At 42.8% G+C, this 20995-nt stretch overlaps 1 protein-coding gene across 1 annotated transcript in view; it reads right to left on the bottom strand.

The window, feature by feature from the left end:
* CMIP (c-Maf inducing protein) overlaps positions 1 to 20995 on the bottom strand; it is a 119538-nt gene that overhangs the window by 5805 nt on the left and 92738 nt on the right. Inside the window, exons 8-18 of the mRNA XM_026042325.1 lie at positions 18629 to 18732; positions 17959 to 18063; positions 16353 to 16706; positions 8553 to 8618; positions 7450 to 7476; positions 6925 to 6973; positions 5421 to 5528; positions 3177 to 3293; positions 1965 to 2105; positions 1249 to 1296; positions 361 to 507 (exon numbers count right to left, since the gene is read on the bottom strand). Coding sequence (XP_025898110.1) covers positions 361 to 507; positions 1249 to 1296; positions 1965 to 2105; positions 3177 to 3293; positions 5421 to 5528; positions 6925 to 6973; positions 7450 to 7476; positions 8553 to 8618; positions 16353 to 16706; positions 17959 to 18063; positions 18629 to 18732 — 1266 coding nt within the window. The remainder of the gene's footprint in view (positions 1 to 360; positions 508 to 1248; positions 1297 to 1964; positions 2106 to 3176; positions 3294 to 5420; positions 5529 to 6924; positions 6974 to 7449; positions 7477 to 8552; positions 8619 to 16352; positions 16707 to 17958; positions 18064 to 18628; positions 18733 to 20995) is intronic.

Genomic DNA, 20995 nt, shown 5'->3' with positions numbered 1-20995 from the left:
AGATTGCACGTGTTTGCCTGGCTAGATAAGCTGCACGGTGTTATTTTTTGTCCCAAACGAGCTCAAGCACTTCTCTGAGGCCCACTGCACGTGCACTGCAAAATGCACGGTACCAGCAATGCCCAACTGGAGCATTCGACACCGGACGACAGCAACCCTTTATAAACCAGGGTGGAGTTGCGGATCAAGATCAGTCTCCAAGGTCAGCTAGACCACAGAAAGACCATGTAAAAATAGTAGGGAGACAAACTCATTCTAAGCAAGTCTCTTCACAGATTCTTCTCGCGCTGACGTAACGCCAAATTTCAGAATTAGTCAGCGTTTGCTCCTGCTCTGAGTTTCAGCCTGCACAGCCCTTACCTGAGTTGACCACAGGTTCAGCTGCTTGAGCGAAGGCAGTTTAATGAGGTGCTCAGCACAAGCACTGGTTACGTTGGTAAAGGCCAGGCTGAGATTTTCTAAATTCCCAAAAGATCCAGAGCTCAGCAAGCGGGCCAGGTCTGCATCCTGCAAGCAAACACCAGATGGATGAGCGAGATAACCGAGAACCCAGCCTGCAGATACTGCTGATACTGCTACCCCGCACGGCTTGCACAAGCAGCCCACGTGTTTACAGGAACAGGGAACCGCACGGAGAAGTTTCTGTTTGTTTGGCAGGCAGCTGGCCTCCCGTGGCAGCCTTGCCTCACACACCCTGGGAAAAACGCACCCAGACAGCAGCGCAAAGGTTCTCTTTGCGGGTGTATCCTGCTGAGGCTCTGCTGTCGGGACAAACGTGGGAGATGGGCACTTCAGTGTAGTATGTGTTTCACCACAAGTCTAGATCTAAATTGTGCTCTGGCCCAACTCTTTTTTCAGTGAAGTCAGTCTGGGTTTATGCTTGTCAACTGTACTGGTAATAGAGTTTTTCAGGTTTAAATGCGTAGAATCCAGAACTGGACATTCTGGAATCTGCTTTTTCTAAAATGTAGGCTCCAGTTTCCAAATCTACCATTGAATTCTACCACAAACTCCAAATCCAAGCACCAGTATAAATCTGACAGCCTGATGCTTCTACTAGCGTTGGAAACTGCTGCGCAGACCTAAGAGCAGAAACACCCCATCACACGGGTAAACTGCAGGCCTGGGGACAGAGCAAGTGAAACAGCTCCCCTCTTGATGGCCCAAACTCTGCCACAGGGCAAACATAAACCTGGTGTCTGAAACTGGAAAGACCAAGCTTGTTTTCTATTGACATGATTAACTTACTGTTGACTTGGATGGCAGTGTTAGCCTTGTGGGACCGCCTTTCCGTTGCTGTAAGAGAGAATGCATTTGGGTTACACAAGCTGCTACCCTGTGTTTCTGACCAAGCGATGTGGGGCAAGCTCCTCACCAGAGCAAACCCCGTCCTGGTTACAAAGCTCCCTCCCAGGCCTTCCACCTCTTCCCTGCTTTTTCTGCATGCAGAGGGGTTTTTTTTGCATGTGCTAAATAAAGGCCTGGTGCTACCCTGGGGACCTCTGCTAAGAGCAGTTAGTTGTCTTTGTGCCACGGGTCAGCATTTTGTCTGGTTCAGGCTGCCAGGATTTGGTCTGACCTGAAGAGCCTCTCAGAGAGATGGGGTGGAAATGAGAGTCCTAGGAAATGCTGGCCAGCGCTAGAACCATTTGCTGCTCCTATGGCAAAAGGTGGCAGGATTTGACAAGCCTTGACTTTTAACACCTTAAGACAGTAAGGTTACACCTTTATTCTTTTACACAGATTCTGAGCAGGTTATGGAATATCATTCAGGAACACAAATGGGATCAGACACCTCAATGGCCAGCACACAGCAGATACATGCGTAGGACAAGCCCCTAAATACTGCTCCCCTCCTGCTGCTAGGTGGGAATTTCACAGCCCACCTCCCTGCCTCTGCACCCCATTTCTGGGGAGTGCAGAGCACCGGGTGCTCCGGCAGTGCAGCCTGCAGGACAACCTACCAGCTCCTTCAGCTCCCTCTGCCTGTCGCACAGCTGCTCATACATTCGCTTCCCCACGTCCGTGCTCTCCAGGGTTGAGATGATCTGCAGCTGGGTGTCGTTATTATCGATGATGTTGTATTCCAGCATCAAACATAGAATCTAGCAGCAGAATGACAGGGAAAAGGAGTCATTACAGAGCTTGCACTCAGTTTCTTCCTGAAACTCTGTCACTCTGGGCATTCTCTTGCATATTAACTTAACAACATTTTACGGCATGCATTATGCAGGCTGGATGAGAGGATTTTAGCAACTTTGACTGGTCTTCCAGCACAACAAACGCATTTTTTATTGGTAAAGAATGAATTCTGCTCTCTGAAAGTCAGCCTGCCTGTCCTGGTTCCATTAGTGCTCACTGCTTTGGATTGAGAGGTGCAACGACTTTGCATCAGCCCCGCTGATGGCTCCACGTCGGGGCCCTCTCCACTACAGACACAATCGAAGCAGCTTCTCCCAGGCAGACCGGCAGGTTCAGCATCCTGCACAGGAGCACTAGGGTCAAGTGGTTCCTTAAGTGCTGGATTTTCTGTGCATGCAGAATGCATGTTAAGTATACCCATGTGACAAGGTAGGGTGGGATGATGATGATTACAATTTTATTCTTTCCTTAATTTTTATATCTTTTAAATGAAAAAAACAAAATCAAGCTACATTATATTCTGTAGCACACCCTGTCTTATTTACTGGATTAAATCATCACATAAAGAAATAAATCAACAAAATATTGCAACTCTTTCTATTTTTTAGACACCTAGAAAAATTCTATACATAAACTGAGAATCCAAGGAAGATAACCTATCCCCAAGCCCTAAAAATGCATATTTATTAATTAAACCCTTTTAAAATAAACGTACTTCTTATGCACTGCTAATTTTGCAGTTCTTTGCTTTCTTGGTGAGTTTATTTCACATCACAGTGTCTCCAACTGACCTGTAACAAACAATGTCTGTCTCCAAAAAGACCTGCACTCATCTGTCCTGTGATTTAAACTCATCTCTAGAACAACAATATTCCAGGCCACTTAATCAAGAGGAATATAACCTCCATTTCAATTGCTTGATCTGACACCAAGCTGAATCTCTCTAGTTCTATCACACCTAATTCTGAGAAGGGCAGTAAAAAGCTTTGAATCTGGCCCATAAATCTACACGACATCTCGTGCTTGCACCTTACCTCTACCATCGTCTGGTTCCCCCTCAGAGCCAGCAGCATGCAGGGTCCTAGCTTATTTTCAGCCAGGGAAAGCAGGAACTTCTTTGTTTTATAGCAGGATCCCATCAAAATATGAACCTATTGAGGAAAGAGAGAGAAGATTAAGAGATGTGAGCTTGGAAAATACACCTGTGCTTGGAAAGGACCGTGCTAGAGATAAACAGGGGTACTTTGCAACTAACTAAAGGAAACCTCCATCACTGTCATGGCTCTCAATAGTTTCCCTGCCGTCTGGAGGTGACATTTTGAGACAGGCCATGCCTAGTGTGCCCTGCGGGAGCAGGTTGTTTCCTCCACGAAGCAGCTCAGCTGACAGGACAGAGGCCTCCCAGAGCCTCCCAAGGAGCCTCCAAGCTCCTTGAACCTGGTCATGGGATGGGCCCCGTTCCAGGAGAACCACAGCAGAGGCAGCTTTCGTATCTGTAATCCAGTTTCACTGGGAAATGCCAGCTGCAAAACTTGCTGGCACGTGCTGGATGTCTGTGTAAAAGTCTGCAGTGGTGGCATTTTGCTAATTGAACAGCAGCCTCTGTTAAAGCAGGGACAAAATCACCTGCTCAAACTGAACAATAATTACACTGGAAAAGGAATGGAGGCCTTAAGAAAATCCAGCAATCCAGGCAAGGGTGTCCTAAGCCCCAAGTCAGGGAGGACTTCGTGTGCTTTGATGCTCTTGGGGCATTATCTTGCCTTCTCTCTTGTTCAGCTTCCAGTAAGGAAGGGCAAGCTGAGAACATCTTTAGTAGGACTCCTTCGAGTTCACAAAACAGTTCTGCAGACACTGTCGTGTCTGCAGGAAGCCCATGGTGAGACCTCTCCTCAACAGCTGTGGCAGAAACACAAAGCTGCTCGTACAAGTTAAATATAACATCATTTCTTCTCTCGAAAAAAAAAGGATATCCGTGGCCTTTCCGAATTACAAGCACTAGAGATTAACTGGATTTCTGGTCACTGATTCACCACCTTGCTAGCAGAGCCACGTGAGAATTTTCAGTTTCCAATGACCTGGGCACCATTATGTGAAAACCACATCCCTGCTGTTCTACAGCAAAACTGTAAACACGGTCACTGCTCTGCCTGCTCCAAACTATTGCCTGGACTATGTTCAAAATAGCTAAAAATATCAAAACTATTCCCTGGTGAAGTGAGTTCTGTGCAGTTCATGTGGTCTTGCTTCAACACCAGCAAGGCCTTTACAGGAACACAAAATCTTTGCTTCTTAAGCTTTATTGCATAGCATATTTTTTCATAAGAAAACTAAAATAAAATAAAACAAAACAAAATAAAATAAAATAAGCTTCAAGCTAGAAAGGATTTCACTTTTGTTATTATCACATTTGTTTTCACATTTATTATTATCAAACTTCTTTGGAGGTTTTCTTGAACAATGGAAAATATTGACTGAGATTAATGTAAGGTCCATCTTAGGACAGGATGTTTTTCAAACTTTATGGTTAGTCATTAGAAGCTCTTCAAGTATTTATCGACATCCTTACTAAGGGCATGGAGTACTGCATATGAATGTATGTTAGCAATGTGCTTTCTCATGCACACTGTCTCCTGATGCTCATAAATATCTTGGACCACAAAAGCTCTCAAGAGAAATGTTTCAGTTCTAGAGAATTTTTCTAAAAATATAGTAAAAACAAACCAATCTTGCACAGAACAGCCTTTGTACATGATCTAGCTCACTGGTATCAATGCAAAGTTAAGACTGGAGTACAGACAATCACACAAGTTCTATGAACTCCCAATGTTGAAGATGCATGAAGTGCAGATCCCAGTGAAGGTCACTTCAAAGTAAACCCCGCAGCCAACAATAAGAGTCTTGTTACCGTTTTTAAATTCCATGGTAGCCCATAAATGAAGACTGTGGGGATGGACATGAAGAACATGGGGGTGTGTATTATGCTGTAAGGGTATTTTATGTATATATAAGAAACACACATGTGCCCAGCTTGGTGCACTACATTACTGTTAAAAACAACAAGACCAAGTTTGAGAAGACAAAGTTTCCATGTTAATTAAACTGCCACTGCAAGCAAGTTCAATGGATTTAACTAGATAACAGCTTAGATTTTCTGGTAACCCTGTTCTTTTGTTTTGTTTTTTTTGACAAAAGCAAGAACAGGTCCTTATCACGAGCCACAGCCTGGCGTGTTACTGCAGAGCAGCCGCTGGGCTCCCGCTAGGGCAGACACGTACCATGCTGGCGAAGAGCTCCCCGTCGTCGTCGCACGCCACGCCGCCGGGGCTGTACAGCTGGAACCAGCCGTCCTTGCCAGCCCGCACGCTCAGCAGACACGAGTGCACCTGCGAAAACGCAGCGCGAAAACCCTGAGCGCTCCTGCCCACAACCACCAGCATCTCCCACACAGACCCAAACTGCACCCAACGGAGGCTCCGCGTTGCAGCTTACGGAGCTGCGGGGATGCCATCGCCCTCAGAATCAGCTTTCCAAGATCCACCACTGCTGTGTGCTGATTGCAGGGCCTTTTGCCTTCCTTTTACGCAAATCAAACACAGAGCAGCTCTAATCTAGAGGAGCTCATTTCCCTTGAAAATTATAACAACACAAAAAAAAGACTCAAATTCCTGAGCTTCCTCCACTTTCCCTCGTCATCCCAGCATATGTGTCTATACTTCCGATGTGATCCGAATACTAATGTACCAAACGATGGCTCACTCATTCTAATGAGGCCAAGTTATTCTTGTTCCTGCTCTAACAGAGCTGACAAGCACCAGGGTTAAGGAAACCAATAAGCAAAATTCAACAGGGACAGATGAGGTAAAAGAGGCACAAAAGAATTTGTGCACACAATTTTGTGTACAATCAGTCCTAATTTGCTCACTGTAGGGATTTCTATACCTAGTCACACACTACAAAAGTGAAGTCACTTTTTCTTTTCTGTTTTTTTTAGAGTCACACATGTTCTGTTTCATTTTTTTAGGCACATGAGATGTAAAGTTTATGCTCTGGCATTTGGACATGCAACACGTGATAAATCAAATCCTGGTATCATTCTAAGACAAGAACTCTGAGTTCAACTGACAAGGGTGACTTGCTCACAGAGACGTAACAACGAAAAGCAACGAAAACTGTGGGCAACGACGACAAGGCAGTGAGTGTCCTTGCCAACAATTCAGGGTAGCTTTCTTCCCTTTATGCTGACACTGGAAATTAATGGGGATGTGAAGTCCCTCCCTTCTGACTCAGTCAGCACTGATTGTATTGAATAAGTTACATACATGAAGCCATCAGACACCAGGAGACAAGAGCCACGCACTCATTCCAGTAAGACACCCTCAAATCCATTTTCCATGAATTCATGAGAATGAGGGTCATTTGCACACAATATAATTAAAACACAGCTAAATGAAACCTGCTATTTTGTAAGATCCATGGCTTTCGCTTTTCTTTTTTTCATAAGAAATATGAAAAGTCGGGAGAGAATGAACATAGTGGGAAAATCTTGTTGGTTGCGGTTTACTGCAAAACAAGCAGTAGAGCAATCTCAGACAAGACATGTTTGTATGTAAGGGAAGAAACTATTTATATTCTGAGTGGATATTTTTCCCTAAAAGAATAAAAAAAAAATGACAAAACCACCCCATGCTTTGAAACAAACTACTTAAGGAACAATCTTCTGAACGGGTTTATGTGCAATCTCTGCAATTAACGTGTTACATAAACTGGAAACAAACTCACTTCTTGCCTAGGGTCTTCTGCAAATCTCTGGATCACATATTTCAGCTCCCTGGGCAAAAAAAAAAAAAAAAGAATATGCAGTTACTAGTTGCAGAAGTCACAAAGGCGTCACTTATTTTGAATTACACTTTAAAATATAAATTATATATATATATAAATAAAAATATGGATGCACTTCACTGCAAAACAAGCTGAATTGCTTCTACAAGAAGAAAGTAGGAAGTCTAAAAATCATTATCAAGGACACTGTCTAGTTAAAAGAGGAAAGCTTTCAGAGCTGTGTGGTAAGAAACTGGTTTCTATATTCCAGCAGTGTCCATTGCCTCTTCTTTGGGAACTTTTCTTGCCACAGTAGATTACAAACCACAGTACATATTTTTCATTGCTAACAGAACATGCCCACAGCCGCTCACAGATGAGACATTTGAGAAGCAAATTGAATAATGCATCATTGCTATTACTGATTGGTACAAGTATTTTAAGTAATCACCCTCTTTAATAAAACAAGCAGTACCACAAACTTACTTTGTGAATTTCTCATGCGCAAGCGCCCTGGAAGTTAAAGGAGAAGAAGAGTATGAGAATTTGGGGAGCAGACAGGAAACAAACCATTTTTTTCCCCAATTCTTTCAAAACAATAGAAGGATCCCCTAATTAACCACAACACACAAAACACAGAAAGAAAAGCAAACAAGGAAAAATTCTCTCCCATTAATCTAGGAAGCAAATGAAAAAAAAGATCCAAGGAATTAATCCTGTTGCTCTTCCTGAGCCCTGTGTTAGACAAGACTGACTAACCTCAGGGTGAGCTTTGGCTCAGAAGAAAGGTAAATAAAAGACTTACAATGCAGCTACATAATTACAAACAGAATTTCGACTGTCTCCACGAGCGAGCTGAATTCCTTAATTGCAATGCAATTAAGGTACGGTCACAACTAATTAACATCATACATCAGGAAAGCAATTAATGGTCATCCTGTGAAGTGCATTGCATCATGGTATGGTTTATATCTCTCCCGGGACTTAAGTTTGGCTTAGGTAAATGATGCCCCTGTTGCCTTTTCCCAAGCTCTTGCTGTAGTCCAGGTAACCCGGCACAGAGGATTAGACCTTTCTGATCCAAGCTGCCAGGTCATTAGGGGATGTGATAAGCTTGTAAATTGTACAATTACAGGTTGTAATGTTTGTCCATGGAGGTCTGCATTTTATAAACACTACTGTTCATTAATAGGTTTCTGAGGGAGTCTGCCTGATCCGTGGGATAGCTTCTCCATTTAATGCAAAGTACAAATGATCTGAGTCTCTGTGACGCCAGCAAAGCACACTCCTCCTCCACTAAATCTCTCACTCTCCTCCCTTCCTCACAGCTTTCCTTCCTTTCCTGCCTGTTTCTCTCTAGTCAACCATTTTTCTCTTCAGGATCATCTTAGGGAAATGCAAAAAGAAGAGAAAGATGAGGAAAAATCCAAGTTTCTACTAGTTAAAAATCATTCTAGATTCTTAAGCAGCAGCTTAAGATTCTTAAGCACACAGCTCCCAGTACCCTCAGTTTTGACCTGACGTGGTATTTCACCATAAACCAAGAGCAACAAGAACCACCAGTAAATGCTAGGATGGTGCAAGCTTACTCTTTGGGGAACGGGATAGGCTGAAGCAAGCTGGCCAGGGCTGGTCTCCAGTCATCGTAGTCTGACCTGAAAGATGAACATTTTGTTAACAGCAGAGCATGTACTCAATGGGGTTTATCAACAGTTAGTTCAAGGAGTCAAAAGCTTTTTACTGCAGGCAGCAACAGCTCCTCTGTTTTATTGAGACATTCTGAAGATCTATGGTGACATTTTCCCTTTCCATTTTGAGCACATTCTCTGCTGAGGCGCAATAAATCCCGTATTTACAATGAAACACTTGACCTCCAGAGAGGCCTTCTTTATGACACCTTAAAGATATTTGCTGTTTATGAAACCTGTTGACATTTAATAACTAGGTAATACTTCCATCTAAGTTGGTACAGCAATTACCAGGCCGTGATTATTTACAGCTCAGCTCTGAATTTAATTGGATTTTTTTCCCTATAAGAGGTGAGCCCATTTGTAAAAACAGACTCCCCCGTTTTGACCCACGGATACCTTGCACCTTTTTCAGCTTGCTTTATAAAGCAATTACACATTCATCCAAGGGCTTTTTGCTGAACTTAATGCAGGACTTTTCCACACATTTCTGAGCACACTGACAACTCATTTTTTTTTCCTTCTCCTGTTTCTAAGACACAGTCCCCCTAGTCCTGCACACACCAAAGCGCATTATTCTCATGCAGGACTCTCAGCCTTTTGCACAGTGAGACCCCTCCTCTTTCAGAGCATCTCAAACACTTCATTTATTAATTACCATCAATTAAGTGCAGTTATAACACACTGCACAAAGGCTGCAATCACTGGAAGATGAATGAACTGAGGAACACACCAGTGTGCCTGGAAGCAAGGGAGGAACTGGCCAGGTTGTCACCAAAACCGCGAGCAGAACCCGCCAGGCAATGCCCAGACACAGGATTAAACACAGTAAACCTCACGTGGGGTCAAACACCTCGGGATATCTGGAAAAGATAGTGTGGAAGAGCCTATGGCCCCTCTTACTGCTGTTATCCTTTGGGCTGGAGTTTAAGAGCTCCATTGCTGGCTGCAGCTTCACTGCAAACTTGGCACAGGAGGATGATGTTTCTTTAGGAAGGAACGAAGTGTAATGTTCTAAAATGAACAGCGTCTCCTGATAGCATTAGACACAGACAACATATGCACAGGAAGCCTTCCAAAATAATGTATTTTTTTGTGAAGAGAAGCTTCTAGCAGAGTGAAATGGAAGATGGTGGCAATTCCAAAAACCTCATCTGCTTTTTGAACCAGGACCAGATAAAATAAAAGTTTCCATAAACTAAGACAGGTTAGTATGGACCATGTTGAACAGTTCACCAAGGCAACTTCAGGGACACAGGGAAAATTTATATGCAGAAATATGTCCATAAATATTTTTAGGAAGAAACATATAGAAGAAAAAAAAAAAAAAAAAAAAAAAANAAAAAAAAAAAAAAAAAAAAAAAAGAGGGATAAATCTCCTGATTTACAAATCAACAGGAGAGAGAATTATCAGTTGCCCAGGAGTAATGGGACTCTAAGGTGTACATAACACCCCAGGCAAGTAACCAAACAGCAAGAACTTTGTCCTATCTGATAGTCACCTAATATATTAAAAAACCACCAACAACAAAAGCACAGACAAAAGCAACACAGAACTGTGGGATGGCTTAGTGGTTCCTCTCCCACACTTCCATGCAAAAGTCCCAAGCTCAACATGCAGCATTTTCTTTCCCTGGCTATATGTGTGTAAGAAAAGGAAAAGAAAGAACAAAACTAAGGACCTATAATTGTGATAGGCAACTTCAGGCAAACAGTCCTGCCCTTTTCACAAGTGCATTCCCATTTAATCCTGGGGCATACTTTCCAGTCACTTCCTGAAACCTCCCTGCCAGCAGGTCAAGAAGCACGAAACAGTGTTAAGTTCAGGGAAATTCCCTTTTTTGTCACCTGCAGTTGTTAAACAATGATAAAAGAGCTTGGATCCAAGGCAGCAACTGAAGGCAGGCAGCTGAGATGGCACAATCCAGGCAAAAATCTTGGTGCTGGCTCTCCTCAAACAAACAGCACCGGGGAATCTTGGCTATGGCCCCTGATAAATGCAACTTGTTTATTTTCCTCTCGTTATCTTTAGCATTTGAGGCACAAAGCATATCGCATGTCAAGCTACAGTAATCCAAAAAAGAAACCCTCAGCCTATGCCAGTCACTCTACAAGGCACTGGGATTAATTTTCTCCTCTATCAAAAATCTGGTCTAAACACGGAGCAAGTGCTGCCAAGCGGGATGCTCTCCTTGTAGCGTGGTCGAGGTCCGGTGCTTTGTGATCTCCCATTCACAAGGTTCCTTCCAGCAGCAAAACAAACCTTGCCTGCTGCGAGAGACTAAACAAAGAGAGATGAGAAGATGAGCAGCTCCATTAAAGCCTCCGCAAAGCAAGGCACGAGGCAGGGCTTTCCAGGAGGGCTTGTTTTTCTCTCGTCTCTACGTACAAGTGAATCCTGCAAAACACGTGAAGATGGGGCTTGCCCTATATACTGAAAAAAGCCAAGGACAACTCCAACAAAACACCTCCAAGTTGAGCTCTGTGAGTTCTTTTAACAAACTTTTTAACTAAGCCTCACTGTGTGGCTCTTCGTTGTTTCTGGCCTAGAGATGAACCGAACATTCATCTGTATGCGGGAGAGTACCTGCATGGACCTCAACTCTGGGCTTGGGTCCTCAGAGAAGGGACAAATCCAACAAGGAGAGTCTTTTCCTACATACATATACTATGGAATTTTACTAAGCAGCTAACTTTACGCTAAATGCAAAACATTTTGCTGTTAGATGCAATGCAAACAGGCTCAGGAGCTGCATTTTGAACAGAAGAGAGCCCAATGTCAAAAGGTTTGGTTAAGCAGTCCCAAGGTGTTTCACACCACACGGTAAAAGGCCCCTACAAATCTTTCCCTGTTAACGCCAAGAGCCATTTTGCGGCTTTGTTCCCCTTCACATCTCAGGTTAAGTTTTACAGCACAAAAATTCCTCCTTAAGCAATCTGGACAGTTGGGATTAGTAATAACGTGAACCAATCAATTTTTCATGGCCGGTCTTCAAAGGAAATTGAGAGAGGAAGAAGAAAGTTGCTTGCTAATAGGGCAGCACTGCAGACAGAATTGGACACGGTTGCTCTCTTTGCTTTTTGAAACTGAGGGTTAGGTACCGTATGCATTGGCCAAGTAATGTCTGTGAGAGGGCAGTGAAAATAAACCATATTCCATTTTCCTAGGAGAAGAAACAAGGAATAATACACTTTTGTATGAAACACACAGACTTTGGCTACATGAGTGGCACCTGAATGTAAAATCTACACAACCTCTAATCCCTTCAATCTGAGCTAGCAGACGTGAAACAAACATAGCACAAGAATAAAACTGAACTACTTATTAAAAGCCTACGGTGTTTCTTCTCCTCCCACCCATTCGCTCTTCAAAGGCACATTCTTCTCTCTCTGTGCTCATCTTAGCTCTCTGCTCTCTCCTTTCATTTCAAACAGTCGGCTTTTTCTTTTTTTTTCCGGTCCATTCAGAGCTGAACAAGATAGAGGCGTTTGAAGCAGGGACAGAATGGGAGCTGGATTAGTTCTGGCTGCAGTTAACAGCCTGACAAAGAGGCCCCGCCAGGAGCGGCAGGGCCGGTGCGTGGAGCTACCGGAGGAGCCCTTGGAAGCGCCTGTGACCGAATTCCCTTCGGAGCTCTTCAAAGAGCGCTGAGCTCAACACACGCGCTAGGCACGAACCCTGAATTCCAGGGCTGGCCTTACAAGAGCCGGGGAGGAGGGAGATTCCCCAGGGCGGGCGCTCGGTGGCGTGAGCAGGATTTGAAGCGGGATGGGGCAGCAGGGCAGCCGAGCTGCGGCTGCGGAGGAGTCCCCGGCAGGGAGGGCTGCGCTGAGCTCGGCACTACCCACGCCGGGGCTCTCGCTGCTGCTCTCCCCACCAGGAACATTTCTAGGGGGCTGGCCAGCATATTAGGCGACCCTAATAATTAAATAATCCCCGGCTACATCGCCTTCGGGCCCTCGTTGCTACTGGCCTGTTGACATAATACATTTTCCTTCCTAGGGATCACCTTTCGCCAAAATGAAAACCTGCCCACATGTCATGTGTGGCACAAACAATCCAAAACATATTAGCAGCCCAGGGCAACCCGGATAAACACGACACAGGAGAATCCACTTGGGATATTCCGAGTATGCCACTGACCTATTGGGGAATGCAGAGGAGGCAGGGAAGCTCCGGGAGGCATTTGTGTTTGGAAAGCTGCTGGGCCTGTCATTGCAAGCACCAAGTCCTCCTTGGTTTTAGAGAATAAGATGGAGATTGGAAGCAACTACTTGACAATAACTTGTGTCCCTAGACTAAGCAGCTTGACAAGGATAAAAAAATAATTTACCTAAGTCATTTGTTATCAAATAATAAAAATACGGCCAATTCCCCCAAACTTATCCCCTTAACCCTTCCCTGTTCTTTCCCTCTCCCTAGATGGAGCTCCTCTGAATACACTGCACTGCGTCGAGCTTGGGGTGCCATGAGAAAGGGCCTTCTTAGACCTTCTCTCAGCTGAAGTAGAACCTCTGATCTGTAAGAGCTGTGTCACGTCCAGCCTTGTTTTGAGCTGAGTTTGCTTGTGTTTAAAAAGAAGCAAGTTAGCACCGAGGAAAGGCCACGGAAAGCTCCAGGAGTGGCAGCTCAGGACAGCTGGGCTGTGAGGCGCTACCCCACGGCAGGAGATGTCCCAACCACAGCTCTGCTGGACAAGCAGAGTTTGACTAGGAGAAATTCTCCAATGTATGGAAACATTAACACACAGGCAGGAGCTCAACAACGCTAAGGATCTCTCAGATCCTTTAATTTAATATGCTGAACAGAAAGTTTTCAATTAATTTGGTATATTTTCTAAATACCAGTTTAAGACTTGCAGCATTCAACAGGCACCAACTGGCATCAATGACATTTTCCGAGTCCAGAAGAACACATTAGAGAATACTGACACGAAAATTTGATCCATCTCTGAGTGCAGGAAAAAATACCATGTTCCACTAGAGTCTGTGTCTCCTTTAAAATGTGTCCAGACTGCTGGGCATCTGCCAGCATCTTTAAAACCATGAATTTATGTTTTCCTTTAGAATGTGATAATTGTGCTTTGTTACTCAACTACATCAGAAAAAGGGTCAAAGATATTCTGAGTTCTACAATATCAACCACACAGCAGAACTTTCTTAGTGCTGAGTTTTTCAATCTGCACGTGCAGCTTTCTGCATAGAACGCGAGGTAATACAGCAATTACTAAATAATTACCGATACATTTTAATCAATATTAGAGTGTTTTTATTCAAGAGTATGCATTGTGTGGGAGTTAGTTGAACAATAAATGTCCTTTGCTGAAAATACTGTTAAGAATTCTTATTTGCTAAACTTGAATAACTAAAATTTATCTAAAAACATTACTCCCTGCTGCTCTAAGTTAATTATGTAGAAAAGATAGCATTGTTGGTGACTCTCCTGTTTTGATGACGATACCAAGTCAAACACCTAAAAGAACAATTAAGTTCAATGCTAACCAACTCATTTATGTTTTGCTTATAACTGCTATTAATAATAACATTATTTTAGGGCTTGTCTGCTGAGCTCTGCTCCTAGATAGCTGAATGCTTTTTTTCCTATTAACATGCTCTTCATTTTTTCCCCTTCATATTCTTTTCAAAGTATGGCTACAGTTGTTAGAGCATCAGAAAGTCTTTGTTCAGAAAACCCATTTCTACGTCAATGTTTCTGGTTCAGCAAAAAAAGAAGGGACGAATGGGAATGGAAGAGATTGAAATCAGTGGAGCTAGGACAATTTACACCAGCCATGGCTCTGCCTCAGAAACTGCCCTATATTCTCATTTCTTATAGGAGATGATTTCTCAAGCAGGGTGTAGACTCTTTGGTAAGGCAATCTGAGAAGAGTTGCACCAATTTGGTAATAGCTTTGGCCATGCCCTCCGCATGTCTCATGGGCTCGTTCTGCAGAATTACCACTGTACAAGCTGCAAAAGGACTCGGAGTTGCTCCACACCTATAACCTGGGCTACACAGATTCCCAGTTTCATTGGTGCTATTGAAAACCTTGATTAGAAAAAGGAAGCAATCACAAGTGAAATTAAGAGTTCTTTGTGCATAAAATTATTTGGGAATGGAGCCCTGGCATACAGATCTTATAAAATCTGGAGAGACTAGTAGGAAGAACATGTCCATTCGTGAATCTGTTTGTGTCAGCTGTATGATGAAATCAAAAGTGTAAATGCTGACTCAGTCAGCATCCAAGGCAGCATCAAGACTGCGAGAGTTCCTGTTGTCTATGGAAAGGAAGAGGAATGGAGAGGAATAAATACACAATGTGCGGAAGGCAGCACATGGATGCACAAAGACTTGGAAGCCAAGTATAAAGCAAAATCAGGTGCTGTGCTGTTCTAATAAAAACATTTTTATCAGAGAAGGCTAGATCAGGAGGAAAAAATATCCTTCAGTAACTTCTGCCCAAGAATCTAATGGCACTAGTATTTTAGATTGAATTCCAGGCCTTACCTCCTATTTTGAGTGTATGCTTGGGTGTATATTTCCAAGTTATTTCACCGGCAAGTGAAAGGGTATGTTGAAACTGGTACTATGTACTTAGAAAACACTCAAAATGTGGGGCAAAACTTTCACAAATTCCTCCATCATGGCCACTGCACTTCACGCAGCCCCTACAGAGCAAACGTCTACATTTGCATTTATCTCATTGCAGCCAGTGCTCACAATTTGTAACAGAGTCCAAGATTCTTATAAAAGGCCTTAATTAAGTCTTGCACTGTTAAAAAATAATTAATGTAGAAATACCACAGTTTGCCTAGAGACATACTGCAACTCAGTAGAAAAATTGGCTGTCAAATTCAGCAAAATTATTAGGGGTTATTTTACCACCCTTTGTGAATATATGTTCTATTAAACCCCTCTTCTGCAGTCCATCTTTTTTATTTTCTCATTTCATTTGTTTATCCAGGTGACAGATGAGCTTTTCCCAAATAGCTTGTTATTTTATATTCCTCTTAAAGATGTATTCATTTCATAGGATTTACCTTCCAGGAAACCACAAGTGCTCAGCCATTATTTTGTGAAGGCTGTTGGAGCATTCACTTACCAATACAGGTCTCACTGGACCCGAAGGGCTGCATTGTGCTAAATGGACTAGACAAAAAAAAAAAAAAAAAAAAAAAAAGAGAGAGAGGAACCACTATACATCTGAACAAGTCATAAACCTTCCAGAATCGTACAGGTGAAGGGAGAACATCTAGGTAAGAGACACTGACCTCATTCAATTCCTGCTTAAGTCGGAGGAGCAGAACTGCTCACTGCCCAAGCTCTAAGGTGACAAGAGACATGTCTTTTTGGAGCTTTGTCTTGGGCAATCCCAAGAGCTCAAGAGGGGACAAATGGATTTCCTATGGTGGCTAGCAACAAAACAGAAACCACTGGCAACAATATCTCGTCTTCTGTGATACGCCCGAGGCTCACTGTACAAATAAGCTTTCTGTTTTCATCCTCCTAACACTATTTTTAGAATATATTGGCAGTGCCAGATGTCTCTCTCAGAGGCTGGACTCTAGTGATCCAGCAAGATTTATAACCGTGTGTTTGCACATCTTGCTAGTCACAGATGTTAGAGAAGAGCAGCCTATGGGAAAAGCCCCCCACTGTTGAGATGACATTGTTCAAAAAGCTGTTGAATAGTTACTCACAGCATCTTGAGTATTTCAACATAACAGCCAAGGATCCTGTCTGCTTGGGTACTCAGCTCAATGCTCATGGTGCTGCAGGTAGGGCTGACCATCAAGCAGTCAATCAGGTTGGGCTCGCTGTCATTGCCAACATTAGCTGTCATCTTCTGATTCGCTGTGTTGTTGCGCTCTACTTCCACGTGGATCTCATTCGAGGTGACAATGACTGGCTTGAGCCGGGATTCAGTTAAGGTGGCCTCTTGAGAGACCAGGTCAGGACTCGTGTGAAGAAGGCGGAGGGGAAGATTAGGCTTTCGGTCACATTGCTGCTGGCAGCCATTCCGAATTTCCTTCAAGCTCGGCGAATTGTCTCGACTGAATTTGAAAAATAAACAAACAATCTCAGTTGTCAGACATAACAGCAGAGAGAGGGCGTGCAACACTGAGAAGCCAAAATCTTTTGCAATTTCCCACTGTACTTCACCCCAACCCACTGAACTGCTTTCTCCCATGTAATCTAATTATTGAAATCAATTAAAAATATTAAAAGTCTCTGAGAAGATGGTCCTGCAGGCCCTTTTCAGCGAAGATTTGAGCTTTTCATCAGTCTAATTGACACACCAGTCTAGTATAAAGGTGAACTTTCCCATCCAAGTTGTGCAAAGCTGTAATAGGATCCATGCCCAAGTATGTATCTGGCTACAGTACATGCCCAGACATTTGTCTGCACTCCTCACGTCTGGAATTTTTTTGGACACTAAGCAGCCACTGTCCGTGCCCCACAACAAGAAAGTCAGATAGGCTTAAGCAAACAGGAAACACAGTGGAGGGGAACCCTCAGTGTCTACTGGAAATTGGCTCATGTGTCAAGAACTGTAGCATCTATTTTGTGGTAAGTCAGGAATCAAATTTTCCACAATAACTGAGACAGCATCATGAAACCAGCTCTGCTTCAGAGCTGTAGATACACTGGGTTTTAAACATAACTGCTTCGCCAAAATTTCACCCTTCCTCTTGCGCTAGATATACACACATTTCATGTGCCAGGAAGGGATTAAAACTGACACTGTTCGGAGCAGCTAGTGCTTAACGCTCAGAGACAGAGCTCTTCTGGAGTCTGATCTTTTTTTTTTTCCTGCTCTAAAAGGGCTAGTGATGGCTGCAGTCTGTCTCAGGGGAATATCTCAACAGAGGCCAAAATCAGCATGCAGCTGGGGGTTGATATGAATCCTAGAAGTTACTACAGTTTGTAGTACTTATGCAGTGGGAACTGCTGAGCTCCTCAGCTCCTCCTATCACCATGTGTAGTGGCAATATGCTATACTGAATGCCTCAAAACATGCCACAGTGAGGAGAAGTGACCAAAGAGATTCAATGTCCTCTGGTCCTTCAGGTTTACAAACACAAGAACTTAAACAAAGTCCCTTGTCCACAGAAGCACGCACACAATTGCGTAACTGAACAGAACACCAACATGTAATGCTAGCAGTGAGCAGAGCAAGAAGGAATACGTGCTCACATACCCATACCCATGTGCACAGAGATCCTGTTTACAGCCTGAATGAAGACTCTGACACCACGGGCTTGGGAGTGAGTAACATGTGGTCAGCTGAGAATTCATACTGACCTGTTGATAAATTCCTCGTAACACGAATAAATGGCTGCTAAGCAGACAGCTACAAGATTTGGCAGGACCCTGGGATGGGGGCACTGTCCAGTTGGACCATGCATGCTGAAAAACAAAAACCAAGATGACATCACTGTGATGAAAATTTCTGTGGGCAAAATCAGTCAGACAGAATGGGGTGCCAGAAGAGGAGACACAACCTTGGGGAATCCTCAAGGAGCACCAAAACAGAGGGTTCTTTTAACCCTGTAAATCCCCACCACACAGTCCTTTTTTAAGACTAAGTCATGTCCTTAGTTTGTTTAATGCTCTGTCTCTACAGTTCCCATAAAATCTCACCCATGACTGAGCACTACATGGCCTAAAGGTAATAGGAACCTCTGGAGTGACTCAGATTCCAAATGCATAAAAGGAATGTACAGACAGCAAGGTCCATTCACCTCCAGGATGTAAATAGGCAGAAGATGCCAGCCATATTTGAGAATGAGCTAAAAAAAGACTTCAGGAACAACGCCTCATGGTCCCTCTTCAGCAATTTGCTGTTTGCCAGTACCACCAAACCCACCAGCTACTACAACAGTGAGTAAAGGGATGAGCAGGGCTGAGAGAAGTTCATAGTGAAGCATACGTATAGCATTATAGATACTCCATAGCATTAAATACAACTAACCTATGAATAAACTTCTTCACCACCTCCATTCCAGCATTCAGCTCGTTCAAAGCCAGAATATACTCCTGAGTAAACAGACGCAACCGAGGGCATTTCCCAAAATCCTGTCCAAAAAGGAGAGACTCAGTGAAGATGGTGAAAGATACCTGCAATATACAGTGTGTTTTCAACAGAGATCAACCCAAACACAATTGAATTTATTTCATTATTACACTGACAGCTTCTGGAGTACAATATCACTGTACGCTGAAGTGACAAGCTACTACAAATACTGGTGTATTTGCCAATTCTCCTCCCTTCCTGCCTAGACCCATGTTCAAAGTAAAAAGTATTTAATGCAATAAGAGTGCACAGCATCTGCACTTACAACATTTCTTCCATACTCTTCATTTTGAAATACATTTTGTTGGTTTTTTTTTCTTGCGTTTATAACTGCAGTTTTTAAAGGGTAACAAAAGTGTGGATTTTAACTTTTCAGTTACTTCTTTACTTATCAGTTACTTATCAGTAAGGGATAAAATACAAAAACACAGCTCAGTTTCTTCTTTAGTGATTTATACTCAAAGCACATCATGGATTTGACAGATGAGCTCAACAGTGATGTCCTTCCTACCATGAAACAGGAAAAATACTTACATACTGTAAGCCTCCATCTCCTCAGATCAGCTGCTATTTTGAGATGTGAAAACAGTGAAACTTTCTATCTGCTGGTGAGTCTTATTCCACAGCACATTTATTCAAATGTACACAGGTGTAACCTTATTATACAGGCATTAAAGAACTAAAAAATTAAATTAACAAGTGGAGAACAAGGCCCACCGAGCAGAAATGAGCCTTCCCAGCCATCCCTCAAGCAGCTGACTTTAAGAAGAGTCATCCTGAATAAATAAATGGGAGTTGAAATCTTGAAAGCAATGCTGGAAATGGTACCAAACTGGGGGAACATAGAAAGGAAGATCCCTTTCCAAAGCACTGAAACCTTCTGTTACTTAATTTGATTTTTGGCACATTTATAGCACAAGTTATCTTAAACACCTCATAAGTTTTACATTTACAAATACAACTCCAGGCAGAATAGTGACCTCTTCAAGGGGAGGCATCATCACCTGGTAATAACATCCAGCGTAGGGACTTTTGGCAATTCCACAGCTGGTACTGCAATTTAAAATTATTGAAAATCTAACAACTCCTTCTGACAGATGCACATATGTTTGGTTCAACAGCATGAGGCTATATGTGTGTCCTATAGCATCTGGTGCCATTTAACTTCATAAAACGTCCTTTCAAGGCAGCTTATGTGCTCAGTTTTTTTCATGATTTTTTTTGCTATGCATCCTACCTGAAATGGCAACGAAAGTCCACAAAATCATAAAGAGGATAGATCAGGTTTCTCTAAAATAAAAAAAAGCTCCCTAAATAGTGTGATGCCCAGGTACCATACCAGTTACAAAATGACACATGCAACCTATATTGTCTGCTCCTGCAAATACAGCGGAGGTGCTGTATTAGTAATACAAAAAAAAAAAATTGAAATTTCAAAACGATAGCTAAATGAAGAGTCCTATTTCTTAGGTGGGAAACTGTGGAACAGAACTTGTCATGAACTTCTCAGAAGACAGAACAAATTAATGGTACAGGTACGAACACTGAGAGTGGTTTCCTGCTGTGAGCACATTGCTCGTGGCTTCCTAAGGTTATGAAATTTACCGGCAACAATACTGATTGTCCTAAAAAATAATTAGCTTTATTTACATGTATGCACACACACATCCACCTACTCTCTCTTTCTTTCTCCCTCTCTCTCTCTAAAGGATTATTCAATATAGAACTCCCTGGAGAGTCCTAAAGTGCCCAAATCCACTCCAATTTATACAGTACACCATAAATTCTCTGACTACACACTGCGGTATGGACATGTTGATTTTCAATCTGCAGATGTTAAGTATGGTAAATATACCCAATCCTCTGAAGGCAACCAAACACAAGCATTACCCTATGCATTTAGATTTTATTTGAGACCCCTCAAGAGCTCTGGATTCTTTTTTAAAAAATAAATCAGTCTGGAATCCAAGAATAACATTTACAGAATATTTCAGTGAACACTACAGAATATTCAAAAATGTTTACATGTCTGGAGAGCACAGGCACAGTGCCAGGAATACGACCTTTTAGCGATCTTAGCCTCTCTAGCTAGCTCTGCAAACTTGCGTGAGTTAAATAATAATATTGTTGTAAAAAACAAGAAATATGAACTGTTTTCTACTGGATTCATGCTGTACACAGGGACACAGTGGATGGTCTCTAAAATTGCACTAGTTAGTGAAAAGAAGTTGATTGTGTATTTACAGAAGTTTGAAAACCATCCCT

The sequence above is a fragment of the Nothoprocta perdicaria genome, unplaced genomic scaffold (genome assembly GCF_003342845.1).
Source record: "Nothoprocta perdicaria isolate Ctin4 unplaced genomic scaffold, notPer1 scaffold_30, whole genome shotgun sequence".
In the NCBI taxonomy this organism is placed as follows: domain Eukaryota; kingdom Metazoa; phylum Chordata; class Aves; order Tinamiformes; family Tinamidae; genus Nothoprocta; species Nothoprocta perdicaria.
This window is presented reverse-complemented; position numbering and strand designations above follow the sequence as displayed.